The sequence below is a fragment of the Furipterus horrens genome, unplaced genomic scaffold (genome assembly GCF_987537825.1).
Source record: "Furipterus horrens unplaced genomic scaffold, mFurHor1.1.pri manual_scaffold_3, whole genome shotgun sequence".
NCBI lineage: Eukaryota > Metazoa > Chordata > Mammalia > Chiroptera > Furipteridae > Furipterus > Furipterus horrens.
The window spans coordinates 83,247,333-83,261,588 of record NW_028327173.1 but is presented as its reverse complement, the minus strand read 5'-3'; the positions used below and the strand labels follow the sequence as shown (position 1 = coordinate 83,261,588).

Below are 14,256 nucleotides of genomic sequence, written 5' to 3'. Positions count from 1 at the left end.
TGTGTGCATGTGTTTTATCACTTTTGTTCATGTTTTGGTTTTATTAGAGAAGATGAAAGGAGAATTCAAAATACAACATGTGAGGTAGAATTTATTTAATTCAATTTAATATTACTGAACGTTTACCACAAGATAGGCATTAGAAATAAAATTAGTAAGACATGGACCTTACCCTCAAGGAGTTGACAGAATGGTTGTGACAACTGTCATGTAAACTATTATACAGTGTAAAAACTGTAGTAATAGAAATTTGTGCAAGATTCAGAGGGAAATGCAATTAGAGACAGGCAGAGTGGGGATAGGGTAGATGTTAAGGTGTGTGAAGGCTTTTGAAGGAAACACGTGGCAGTGTATTCTAGGCATTGTATAAATAGGAGTTCCACGTGGGAGAGTGTGTATCAGTAGAGGGAACAGCATGTACAAACGCATGGCAAATTGGAAACAGCTTATTTTGTTCAGAGGATGATGGATGAATCATTTAGTATAGTATGATGGGTGGGAGGAGATAAACACAAGTCATGATGGATGCCAAGAAATGAAATATACTTGGGGGGAGGGAGGAAATAGTACTACGATTGCATTCACTAAGTACGGGAAGTCTGTCTTTCACCGGCTTCTGGATTTGCGATTGGCTAGCCATTGTTACAGCAGAAAATTAGATGCGGTCCCTACTCTCACAGAGCTTTTGTTTAAAGAGGCGAGGTGGGGGTGTCAGACAATACACTGTTCGGGAAGGTATCAGTGCTGAGCACAGGACAGAGGCATGGACAGACAGTGGAAGAGGGACTGGTGGTGGTCAGGGAAGCCGGAGAAACGGCTGAAGTCGCCGAACACACATTTGGTGCAGAGAATTTATTTAAGCCTCTGTCTTGTCAGCTTGTTCTGTCGCTATAGCGCATTTCTTCCCTTTGAAACTCCACTTCTTTTTTGAGTGCCGAGTGAGAAGGGAGTCTACAAATACCGATTAACGGGAACGACCGAGCGAATCCTGGTGCTAAAAGGCGGTGATAGGACGACTGGGGCTCGCGGTCATCACTTTCTGGGCACCGGGTGGCGTGACCCACGAGAGGCGCGGGGACCCGGCCAACCCTGGTCTCAGCATCTCGGCCAAGAAGGCGGCAGGATGTTTTTTTCCTGCCTGAAAACAAGTGCTAAGCCCACCTACTCTCTCAGCCGGCCTTCTACAGCTGCCAGCGGAGAACCACGCTGCTGGCAGGAACACCCAACCCCGACGCAACTTAGGCCACGCCCCCCTCCACTCGCGCAGGCGCCTCCGCTCGTCGTGGGGGCCATCTTCCGCTTCCTGTCTCTCAGTGGGGCTTCCGAGCCTGTCAGGAACGATTTAACCGCTGTCGCTGCTCCTCACGTCACGTTCGTCTTGCGTGGTGCTGCTTCCGGTTCAGAGGTCAGACGGTCCGGAGCGAGCTGGGTCATGGTGCAGCTCCGGCCGCGCGCGTCCCGCGCCCCGGCGTCGGCGTCGGCGATGGTGGACGAGGGCCAGCCAGCCTCGGAGCGGGAGGCGGAGCACGGCTTGTTGCTCGGGCAACCCAGCAGCGGCGCGGCCGCCGAGCCGCTGGAGGAAGATGAAGACGGGGACTACGAGTTTGACGACGAGGCCCCGGAGGAACTGACTTTCGCTAGCGCCCAGGCGGAGGCGAGAGAAGAGGAGCGGCGAGTTCGGGAGACCGTGCGCAGGTCGGAAACCTACGGCCGGGCCGGAGAACTGTTGCTTCCCGTCCCGTTTGTCTCTCCCCTCACTGACGTGTCACCCTTTCTCCCAGGGATAAAACACTCCTGAAGGAGAAGAGGAAGCGCCGCGAGGAGCTGTTCATCGAACAGAAGGTTAGAATGTAGGGAGGTATCTCCTTTTTAAAACAACTTGGCTTGAGGTACAATTCTCATGTTTGTTGCGAAGCTGGTAGGATATGGGGTTGGGGAAAATGTCGCTATTATATTTCTTCTGATATCCTTGCTGTCCACCGACTGAAAATGGGAGTGGAAAGAGTTGTGCGTTTGAAATCCTGCGGTGAAACCCTCGCTGGCATTCCGCTCGCCGTGACCCCTGTCAGTTTGCCTCACCGGGGGTAGTTTCTTTGTAAGTGGGTTGCCGTTAGAATTAAATGAGGTTTTTTGTAAACTAAGGGCTATACAAACGTAGAATATGATTGCTCTGATATCGAATGTTTGGCAGGTTGGCCCACAGAGAACTGGCTCCAGAGGGACATGACTCCCAGTGTATAGCAGTGACTTCAGGGCTGGGCACCCTTTCCAGCCTTCACGAGGCCTTCCCGAAGAATGTGAAATGGGTTCTGAGTTTTTATTTTTTTATCGCAATTTCCCCACAGCTTAGAGATGGTGGAGCCAGTGGTCAGCCTAAATGACTTTATTTGTCTAACTTCATAAGCAACCCAGCCTAGTGTTGTAGGCTAAAGTGTAGCTCACGTTGTATTTTTAAATGTCTTTATCTAAGAAAAGAAAACTCCTTCCAGACACTATTCTAGAGAAGTTAACTACAGCTTCACAGACAGAGTAAGTAATGGGTCTTATTGTATTACTTGCATACATAACATCCATCTTGGGAGAACATATTGGCACATTTATTTGAATCTATATAATTGAAGAAATAAGCCTAAAATAAAAAGCTACACAGTAGATATTTGAATTTGATGGGAAAAGTAGAAGGAAGTATTTCACTTTTTAAGCCTTTCACCGTTTCTTCATGTTCATTCCCATTGTTAACTAGCTTCTGAGCTTCTGATCTGCGTATTCAACTATTGTTAGGGGTCTGTCATTTGTACTGGGTAGATGGTGAATGAAACAAGAGTCCTGAAATTTATCATTTAGTATAGTAGTGTACTTGCCTTACCTGCCGTCTTGTCCTTCCTCCTTGTTCCCCATTTCATTTAGCAGCTTTGCCATCAACAATATTTAAAGCCAAATGCTATTGTCATCCTCTTCCTCATTTATCCCATTGGAGTCAGTCAAATCTTACTAAGTTTAGAGTTCTAAATATTTTTTTCTCTCTTGTCTCTTAGCCAGACATATTTTCCTTTTTTAAAAAAGATTTTACTTATTTTTAGAGAAAGGGGAAGGGAGAGAAACATCCATGCGTAAGAGATACATCAGTTAGCTGTCTTTTGTGCACCCCCAGCTGGGCACCTGGCCCACAGCCCAGGCCTGTGCCCTGACTGGGAATTGAACCTGCAACCTTTTGGCTCCCAAGCCTGCACTCAGTCCACTGAGCCACACCATCCAGGGCTGGACCTATATCTTTGACCTGGTTCTCAGTTTTCTGTAGAACTTTTCCAAAGTTGTTCAGATCCTAAATACACTAAGTATAAACACAAATGTATTTGGCGGGGGGGTTCATTTTTATCTTCTAAACCAAACTCAAAATGTCACCTTTTCATTCTCTCACTCCACCCACCCTGTTACTTCCTCCTTGGTATAGTTTTTCTGTTGTACATGGTACAGACATCTCATAATGTTGTCAGTTTACATTTGTCTCTCAAACCAGATTCCTCCAGGCTAGTCTTTGTTTCTTCGTGCTTCAACTGTTGAATTAACCCTATGTAATTTCTCCAAATAAAAGGGGGCAGACCTACTATCTTTCATTTCCTACTTCAGCTGAAGTATTACGGAACATATTAACCCTTTGAGTGCCATGCATAATTTGAAATTTGGATCAACATGAGAAAAAATTGTACCAATATATAACCTGAGGTACAAAAAAAAAGAACAAAACATAAAATACGAATTATTCTATTGTTATTTACATTTATAGCCATGAAAAAAAGAGTGGCTGGGGACAATGCTGGCACTTTTAGGAAAATTTGTCAGCATCACTCACAGCAACGTTGGCACTCAGAGGGTTGTCTTTCACTGTAACTCCAGTAACCGCAGCAATCTGCTGCTTTGGAATCCTGCTGATATGCTTTCGAATTTTAACTTCTGAGAATATAGTACCATCCACTAGTTTGTTGATTGGCAGTTGGTGGCTGTCAATTTGAGGAGTGACTTGCTTTTGAAAACTGGTTAAAGATCCCGAGTCAAAACTGAGCGTGGTGGTAATGAATTGGGGGTGGGGTGGGGGGCGGAGTAATCTCATTTGCAAAACTACATTTAGTTGTGTGACAAGTTAAGTAATCTTTGCTATCTGCCATTCCAATCACTGTGTTGTTTTTCTCCCTTAGCATAAAGAAATCACCAGGGAAGTTAAAAGAAGGTATGAACTATTCAATTTTAAGTAACCTTTAATGTAAATGTCAAGTGCATTTGTAGTCAAATGTTATGGGCCCTTAGAAAGAGCATGGGAATAGCACTGGCCATGTTTAGCTTGGGCCTCTTCCCTCATTTCTTATAAAAATTGCATCCCAGCTGATGCAAGTGGGTATTTAATATGAACTCCAGGAAATGTTCTTGATTTATTTTTACATAAGTGCTAACTAGAAGTAAAACTCAATTTTTAGTTAATTTGCAGAAGAAAGATGAAGAATGTGAAAAAGGAAGTGACTTCAAGAAAGCTAAAGAAAAAGTACAGAAAGTACAGTCTGTTGGGTAAGAGGAATCTTTTTTTCATGTAGGATATAAAGGTAACCTTTGAGAATTAAAATACTGGCTTATGTGGGAAAATATTTTAATTTGTAGCGGTTTCAGATTGGATCCTCTGGGAAAACCAGTTGTGATATTTATATAAAAACAATATTTGCTCTACTAAAATGTGATTAGCCTATTTTTTGTAAAATAGCACTGTAATTTAGTTTTATTATCCTATGGTACATGTACAAAAGAGGAATATTTTTTTCACTTTTTGAGACAACTAACAAAAATACTTTATTTAAAATAAAGCATGTTATCAACATCATTCATTTTGACCTTTTGTATTGATCACCAGCCAGAATAAAAGCTACTTGGCTCTAAGGCTAAAAGATCAAGATCTGAGAGATTCAAGGCAACAAGCAGCAAAAGCCTTCATACAGAATTCTTTATATGGTCCAGGAACCAACAGAACTACTGGTAATTTCCTTACTGTTTTTCTCACTTTTTACTTCAAATAAAGAAAAAAAAATGATAAATAATTCTCTTTTCTAGTAAATAAGTTCCTGTCTCTTGACAATAAGAGGTTACCAGTGAAAAAAGCTGCAGCCCAGTTTTTGAATAATGGTTGGGGTAAGGTCCAGCTTTATTCTCTTGGCTCTGATAGTTTTATATATTGAATAATGTTCTTTTTTAAGGAGGTAGTAAATACTCAAAACAATTATGAATTATCCTTTTTCTTATAATGGCTTCTATATTAATATTTTACAGTTGCTTCTGAAAATAGGTCAGTGTATTATGTATGTACAACTAACATAAAATCTTAATTTAATAAACCTAATTTTAGTATTTATATTCATGTAGAGGATCTTGAAATTTTTTGAATTCTTTCTTGGGAATTTTTATTCTTACTGCACAAACTTTCTATTATAGGAAGCCAGAAAAAACAAAATGCCAAGAGGTTTAAAAGACGGTGGATGGTCAGAAAGATGAAAACTTCTAAGAAGTAAATCAAACTGAAGAATGAGAACTTCTTATGTATGGAACTTACTGTAACTTAGTACAGATTAATTTGTCTTGAAAAATACAATAAATCATTTATAAGTCATTTTAAAGGCTCATTACAAAAGTCATAAATCTATTGGGGGAAGTACCCCATCACATTTTATCCTTTTGGAATACAGTTGTGCCTTTAGTGTTGAAGGGTCCTGAAAGAAATAGCAGTTTGACCCTTTGAGTGCCATGTGTAATTCGAAATTTGGATCAACATGAGAAAAAGTTATATCAGTATATAACCTGAGGTACAAAAATAGAGAACATAAAGTACGAATTATTCCATTGTTATTTACATTTATAGCCATCGAAAAAAACCGTTGCTGGGAGCGACGCTGGCACTTCTAGGAAAATTTGTCAGCGTTGCTTATAGTGACGTTGGCACTCAAAGGATTAAAAGGAATTGCTTTCACTTCTTTTCATAAGTATTTATCCATATACTTGAATACAACCACCACCAGCAATGCCACCTCTTCTACCCCTCTCTCCACCCCACATTGTAGGTGTGGCAGGAACAGTGGGAGGTGGGGGAGAATGGGCATCCAGGGGAAGTCTTTTCAACTATAGCTCTCAGATGCCTTAGTCTCCCAGATGTTTTGGTGCTACTGAGGAGAATTTGCTTCACAAAATATATGTGTATATAAATACCTTCTCTTAAATAAGGTTCAAACCTCAGTGTACAAAATAGTGTACAAAAGAACCAAAGCATGAGGTCATCCACTCGAACACCTTGTTTAAATTTTACTTTTAACCATTTTGGGGGTTTGCTTTATTGGTAAATAACATGCCTTATTATGATTATGAAAATACGGAGATTAATTTTCCCTTTTTGTGTGACCTACAGTATCAGGCTTGACCCTAATACAGAGAAGCTAGTGAAGCAAATGCAGTTTTAGTTTGTAGAACTTAGATTTATAGTAAAAATCACTGATTTTAATTGCTCTTAATTTTATATTAATCATAAGTATGTAAGTACCTAACATATAAACTCAGTTGACACTAATATCTGTAGAAGTAAATTTTTAATGGCTGGTTAATTATATCACTACATTTTTATTGCAATATAGTACTCATTTAAGCACTTAAAAATGGAAGGTGTACAAAGATTAAATTAAGACACGGTAAATTGACTAAATATTTGGTTTTTATATAAATAAAGGTCATAACCACACCGCTGACATATAATACTGTTATAATACAAGTTAAACTTGTGAGTCTACAACAGAAGTCGTTGGTAGTTAAACAGGAAACAAAGTTGAAAAGACCATGTTAAAACAAAACTACTGGGACTAACAGGTTGGGATTGTAAGTAGCAACAAACGTATTCACTCAGCTCCTGAGTATTTCAAGTTTTACAGTACACATTAAAAATGATTTCTTCCATCAACACTATAAATTCAAACTGTCGGATGTTTATGCATTTTGCAAGTTACACTGATTGAATGCTTATATGGGAGTGGGGGTCGGAACATCTCCCAATTTGAAGTTTACATCACCCACATGCTAACACAACACAACTTGTTCCATTTCCTTCCCCCCTCTCCCCCCCAACAAAGAAGGCAGGATTTTTTTGGTTTCTTTTAGGTAATTGTTTTAAAGGATTTGTGATGATAAATTCGAACATCTGAGATTCAGTAATATTTAACTCTTAGACAACTAAGAGGTTAAAGATGGAAAATAATTTCTCCTAACACTAAGTTAGAAAATCATTTGCATCATGCTGTAAACTAGGAAGCAATGTAAAGCGACAAAAACCTGTCCCCAGTACATAATTAAAAAATCTAAGTTTCAAATCAGCAGAGCTGGTCTACTTCCATGTTGACTATATGCCACAATATAAGTGTGAGCTCCTTATATGCATAGCTAATGTAGGTAGTCTTCCACTGTGGCAAATGCACAGGATCCAATTCCTGATCGAGCCATCAGTCCTAGACATTGTGTGGCCTGTCCCATTGCTAGGGCAAGTGGAGGTTGCTTTGGCAGATTGTGGGTTTCTGAGGAAAAATGATTAAAAATGGAAATAGCAATTAGCAAGACATTAAAAAAAAATCTTTTCAGGAAAATATTGCATTACTTACACAACTATCAATGCATATATTGCCCTTAACTAACTAGCAAAGGTAGTTTCTAAGCAAATGGTTAATGCCTTGGAGGTACTACTATGATGAGGTAATATGGGTACTAGGTGTTCAACTGCAAGAAAAATTCTTGCAGAATTAGATTTTTAAAGTGTTAGATATTCTAAATCTTTTACTTCCATATTAACTAGGTGGGAAAGATACAATTTCTTGGCTGATATTTAACTGGGGGCATAAGGAATATTTAGTATTACCCCCTTTGACCGAGGTCATCTGACAAAAGGAAAAGGCCAGATTCTTCCTCGAGGGACAGAACCCAATAGAGGCTGCCTAACTGTCTCAAAAGCATACTGGTAAATGTTATTTAGGTTTGTAGGGAGCAAGGGGTGATGGTCAGAAGAGACATTAAAACAAAATTACTCGAATTTTGGAGGGGCAAATTACAACTAATAGGTCAAACATTTAAAAATTGCCAATCAAATATTCAGGGTCCTACATACCATAAACCTGTCACAGTTGTAGTACAAATGTAATTAAATCTGTTCTTTGCCAAAAATGAAAAGATGAACTAATGGTGGAAGTGGCCAAATTCATTTATGCTGGTAATTTTTCCTTCTGAGTAAATGTCTAGATTTTAAATTTATGTAGATTCCCAACTAATGAAATTACTAACCAGTCCTTCATAGACAGCGCCTACAATAAAGGGCAAAAACTGGTAAATCACTGGTTAGGCTCCATATGATTTAATTCTACCCTTGGTTCTGGGGCTGTAATCTGTGAGAAAGACAAGTTCTAGAAGGAATGAAGCAAAAATAATAAGGAAGCAAGTTCAGGAGTTAAAAGTACAAGAAGAAATAAGATAGGATCAAGAAAACAATCTAGGGTGGTGGTGGTTATGGGATGGAGGGATAGAGCAAAAAGGAAAAAGGACTCATGGACATGGACAACATGTCTGGTGATTGTGGGGGTAAGGGTAGAGAGGGGATAAATGCTAATGGAAAAAATACAATAAAGATGAATTTAAAAAACATGAAAGAAAAGACAAAGACTGGTGAGAAAGTGTGGTGTGAAAAATGGTCTTTGGGTTAAGATTATTAAAGTACTGGCTATCGTGGCAAGATATTATTTGGCTAAATTTTGATAGTGATAAACTTTTTTTTGCCAACTCAAAGCAGGATTGACTTCTGCCTTAATTTGAATCAAGAACAATTTTTATACAAAATCGACATAATGGGGAATTAACATTGAAAAGAAAACCTCTTTTCAAAAATGTCTCCTGAAGGTTTATAGGAAAGTAACCTTGCTCAAAGGTAAGCATCTAGAGGTACTTTATTACAATTTTATTTTGGCCAGTGAGGCATGTGGTTATAAGCATTAAAAAGTTATTTTTGGATATGAAACTTGCCAGAATTTATACAATTAACATAATTTTAAGCACTTTATAGATTATGTATAATTTAGTATTATAAATATGCAGACACATAAACTTAATAATTTTGCAGGAATTATATACAATTAATATAATAAATTTAAGCACTATGGGTAAACCTATATAATATGTAGTACAATATGTAAGAATACATATTACCTTGGATAAAGGCCTCAAATAATTTAATATTTAAAAACTTAACTTCCTTAAAGTACCCAATATATAAAAAAACTCATAAAAAGCTGGGTCACGTTTCTTCACAAATTTTTTCCAAGTCAAAGTGTTCCCTAAATACAAAGCAATTAGGCCTTCATGATTATTTATAATGTAGTAATTTAAAAAATAGAAGTATCGTAAACCATAATTTGCCCTACAATCCCAGCATTGCTCCTGGCTTCTCTTATTTTTACCAATAGAGCTAAATGAATTTCATAGCCAAAGAAATTACAACACAAGTTAACAACAAAATATTCACATTTATTATACAGAAATTCTAAGTAAGAAAAGTACAACACAAAGACATTACCCCTATTTCAAAACTTCAATGTGATCTTAACCAATGAACTGAAAACTAATTTTATAAGGGCAAAGAAACAGATTAAGGCTCAAATATAAATACTTCTACTTGCTTTACATTCTGGCCACATAAGGGCCCCAGGCCATCATTCCAAGTCTCCATGTCTAAGTACCCTCTACTCTGGAACTGTTCTAGTCTACCTATGATGTTAATAGTTTGAAACATGTTGCTGAAAGCCCAATCCTAACGGCTGAATCACACAGAAAAGACTTTTATACTGGATTCCCATTTTACCTGGGGAATTAAGATTCTCAAGTCAGGTAAAAAATCACTCTTATCTAAATTACCTTTGAAAAGAATTGCCCAGAAATTAACACATAGTTTTAAGTAATCAACCCTATAGAGTTTCAATGTAAATGCACAAAATACAGTTACAGAATTCATACAAGAAGTGTATTTGTTCAATACGTAAACACTATAATCATGAGTTGCTCACAGGAATGGCAACCAACTAGGGAAACAGAAAATTCTAATTCCTCACTTCATGCTCACCCCTGGCTAAACCCATTTAAATTGCTGTTCTCTTCCTCACACATCCTTTTTATTTGGTGAAGGCATGAGAGTTGAATATGCTTAATTTTAATGCAAATAAAATTTGACACCAAGGGTTAATACTGATGGGCATTCCCAAGTCACCTGGGAGCCCCTTGTGCCTGCATGGTGGGAGCTGTAAAATGGGTGGCTCAGGTCAGAAATGTTTACATATATGCACATAAAAAACTTCTGGTTTCCAAACTTCTCCAGGTGCATATCCCGATGTACTGTTTATTCTATTTGAATCCATTTAATCTAGAATTGAAATAATGGTTTCTATATTTTAAGGTGATTTTAATTTTGAAATGTAGCAAAACTTTTCCTTATGATTTTCCAAGATATAAATGCTAGCACAAATACCATTTCAAATATTCAGAAAATCGAGTTGGGGTTGTGCTTTTTTGACTTTACTTACCTAATATTGCACTGTTAAGAGCCGAGCACACAGGTTCTCTCTGAATTGGGTCAAGCTGATTTCCAACAGGACTGTTCCAAGGGTCTGAATAAGCTAGTAAACTGAATGCATCCTGTTGAAAATAGTAATTTGACTTTTAATTCAAATAGTTCAACTACTGTGCTCACCATGGTTACAAACTGGTAAAAAAAAGCACTAAACTGCTGTGAAGTTTAAACCCATTTACCACCCTGACCCGTGTGGCTCTGTTGGCTGTGCACTGCACCAAAGCAGAGGGTTGCAGGTTGATTCCCCAGTTGGGGCACATGCCTAGGTTACGGACCTGGTCCCCAGTCGGGGTGTGTTGAGGGGGCGACCGATCAATGTTTCTCTCCCTCTCTTTTCTCCCTCCCTTCCCTTCTCTCTAAAAAGAAAGAAAATTTTTTAAAAAACCCATTTACCTATGGATATTTTAAACTAGATTATGTGACAAAGCCTAATTTGTTTTTATTCCTTCTTTGAACACACAGTCTCATTATGTTCCCCCTATCCCTACCATACATACAGAGCAGGAAAGAATATTAAAAACTGAAAAAATGAATTCCTGTGAAATGGGCTAATACTGGTTAGGGTAAAGAGGAAGACTAAAACATTTAGGTACTGTACAATTTATTACCACTGATATGAATTTAACATCAAAATGATAGGGCATGTGTATAGATACATATATTTCAGTTTATGTGGGAATTGGGCATGCTTCATTGGATGTCATCTTCTCACATCTTGTCAAACTCAGTCATCAAAAAAATTAAACTGGACTCCCTTTCAGGAACATTCAGTAGTTCCAACCATCCTCAAGCCACCCATCCTAAAGTAGCTGACACATACACAGTAGCCTTTTCCAACAACTCTGTCTTCTCTCTATGGGAGGCACATACACAGTGGTTTCAGATGTTGGCATCAACCACCAGTTTGCATAATTAGTGTGGCCTTTAGCAAGTAACAACCTAAGAGTCAGTTTCATTATTTGTGTAACAGGGGTTATAAGAGGTCATATTTCACAGACAAATGAGAACTACTGGAGCTATATGAAATTAGCAATGTCAGTTCATTCTAATCTTTCAATAAATGCTGTCTTCTTATTCTGCCAAGAGTCAATGCCCTAATCTGGAGTAATACTATAATATAGGTACAGATAAAGTTATATAGTTAGATACAGGACACCTTCCCAATTCAGAAGGCATACAAGGAGAGGTGCTCAGGAAATTGTAAATCAGTGAATTCAGTAACAACTTTCAAAATGCTAATTAATGGAAGTGTGGAAGACTTAAATTCCTAAAATTTAATCTCCTAAGCACAACCCCAGTGTTCTTCTAATTATCTCATTCAGTGTTCTGAGAGCAGAGGTGTGGGAAAGCATTCCTGGTCAACTGTATTCTTGTACTTTCTCATCCAAACTGGCTTCCACGCGGTGGAGATAAGAACTGTCCATAAAGCAAAGCTACACAGTCAGTCAGAGGCTGCCAGACAGGGAACACATGCATCTCTCTAAACACATGTGCTTCTCCACTGTCACATACTGCTAAGTATTTCACATCAGACTTTTTGCCTCAATTATTATAATGGAAGTTCTTTGAAGATTAAAAACTTACACACCATTTTGAATCCTCTGCAGTTACTCATAAATGTTGGGTACAGGGAAGAAGCTTCTATTCCTGCTGATCACAAGACCTGCTTCTTACAGTTTTAAAGATATTTTATGCATCCCACAAAGTTACTACATTGTATTTCCTGAATACCCCCATCCAAACTTATTGATGGAAAGAATATTAATATTCTATAAAGCTAACTATAATCAATCACATTATTCCTAAAGACTGAGCTTTGCTCAAGACTTAATTTACTCCACAACCATATAATGAGGTACTATCCCCATAGTACAAATAAATTTTTAAAGATATCCTAAATAACTGTCCAAGGAATAGTTGGTACATAAAAACTTTAAGCACAGAACTATCCTCTTGGGTCTACATATCAGGACATGCTTCCAAAAAGATGAAATGTCTCATATCTCAAATCAAGACCAGATTTCTGTTTACACCTTCTAGTATTTAAAACAAAAACACATAATGATAATGATAGTAGTAATTTACTGTGCACTAGCATTGTGTGAGGCAATGTTTCAAGCACTAATGTGGATCATCTCATTTAATCCTCATAATAGCCTTACGAGGTGGATACATACTATTAAGTCCATCATACAGGGATGCAAACTGAGGCAGTAACAGGTTGAGATCACACTGCTAGTACTGTATTTCTTTTAATAAGATACAGTTCCTTTTACTTTTCAATCTAAATAGCAAGAGGAAAGAAGTCTAATTCTGCTCTATTATTTTCAGTACAACTGAAAAAGTATTTATTGGACACAGCAGCCAGGCAGCTGAGGACACACTGATCACTGAATCTGTTTCCAAGGTTCACAGTCTTGTGGGGAAGACAGACATGTAAGTAACTAACATCATGTAGTGCTCACTAATGTACAGCACATTGATTCACATGATGCAATCGCAGAAATAGGCCCAAGCTACAAGGACATTGAGGCTGAAAGGAGAAAAAGGCATGGTTGGAACCATAGGGGAAGAGGTTAGATCCTAAGATACCTCTAAAACCACACTAAAAAGGTTGTTTTTTTTCTTTGCCAATAAGGCAGTGCAATTTTAAATATAGGAGTGGTATAGATTAGACTCGACTATATAAAGGGATCACACAGCAACCTATGAAACATAGTCTGGAAGTAAGAGTGAAGTTCTAAGAAAATAAAACCTTAAAAAATAAAAAGGTTTATAGCATCCAGTTCCCAGTAGCCAATACCTAGAACATTACCTTTCTTCACAAAGGGAATAAAATCTACAAAGCAACATCCGTTTTAAATCCTGCTGTAAAACTTAATTGGTGATGGTAACCAAAGAAATGCAATTATAGTAGTAGCACTACCAGCACATTCTTGTATCACTGCTGCTAAGCTGGTAGGTTTCTGGGAAGTGATAGTAGAACAAGATGCTGCAAGAGCCACAATAAGTATATCCTTTGACTTGCTAATTAGGACTTTATCCCAGTGGAATAATTTTAAGGAAGAAAGATAAAGATATATGTATAAAGGTGTTTACTAAAGCATTTGAATAAAAGCAACTAAAAAATATCTAGCCAGAGCAATGCTTAAATAAACTGACATAGCGATATAATAAAACATCACGTAGCCATTTAAAAATAATTGTATATAATGTGTAAAAACTGGAAATAAATTTTATGACAATAAATTAAAACAATATAAAATAGGAAAACTAAAATTACTAGGTAAAATATATGCACATGGGATTTAAAGAACAAAACTGAAAACATCTGCAATATAATGGCATTATGAGTTACTTAATATTTTTTAAAAAATTACTTAGTGGGAATAATTTCTGAGGGAAATGTGATGTCATTTAGGTAGGATTCTCAAACTATACTTATACTTGGCTTAAAATGTGTAGCAGTTTCTAAACAGAGTGAGCCGAAATGGCTCTACTTCTACTTCGACTACTGGATTAAGAGCTCCTTTTTGGCTGCGCTGTCACGCACATTTGACTCTCCACAATGCCTACAGCAATGCCTT

The 14,256-nt window shown here is 37.8% G+C and overlaps 2 protein-coding genes across 2 annotated transcripts in view; one reads left to right on the top strand and one right to left on the bottom strand.

Moving 5' to 3' along the window:
* The first annotated feature begins 1,384 nt into the window (after positions 1–1,384).
* NOL7 (nucleolar protein 7) lies at positions 1,385–5,644 on the top strand. The gene is made up of 8 exons (XM_090269797.1): positions 1,385–1,695; positions 1,782–1,842; positions 2,471–2,529; positions 4,194–4,225; positions 4,470–4,557; positions 4,895–5,016; positions 5,092–5,169; positions 5,470–5,644. The coding sequence occupies exons 1-8, from the start codon at positions 1,433–1,435 to the stop codon at positions 5,544–5,546; spliced, it is 780 nt and encodes a 259-aa protein (XP_090125923.1). The 5' UTR covers positions 1,385–1,432; the 3' UTR covers positions 5,547–5,644.
* Positions 5,645–6,351: 707 nt separating this feature from the next.
* The window catches only part of RANBP9 (RAN binding protein 9), an 82,084-nt gene continuing 74,179 nt past the window's right edge, over positions 6,352–14,256 (bottom strand). The window contains exons 13-14 of the mRNA XM_090269796.1: positions 10,623–10,734; positions 6,352–7,583 (exon numbers count right to left, since the gene is read on the bottom strand). Coding sequence (XP_090125922.1) covers positions 7,453–7,583; positions 10,623–10,734 — 243 coding nt within the window. The 3' untranslated portion in view covers positions 6,352–7,452. The remainder of the gene's footprint in view (positions 7,584–10,622; positions 10,735–14,256) is intronic.

What these genes read in the sequence shown, in the direction of transcription:
- NOL7 (XM_090269797.1), top strand. Translation starts at nt 1,433, where the DNA reads ATGGTGCAGCTCCGGCCGCGCGCGTCCCGCGCCCCGGCGTCGGCGTCG. An exon ending in ACCAGGGAAGTTAAAAGAAG is followed by an intron (nt 4,226 to 4,469) that starts GTATGAACTATT and finishes CTCAATTTTTAG; the next exon opens with TTAATTTGCAGAAGAAAGAT. An exon ending in AGGAACCAACAGAACTACTG is followed by an intron (nt 5,017 to 5,091) that starts GTAATTTCCTTA and finishes TCTCTTTTCTAG; the next exon opens with TAAATAAGTTCCTGTCTCTT.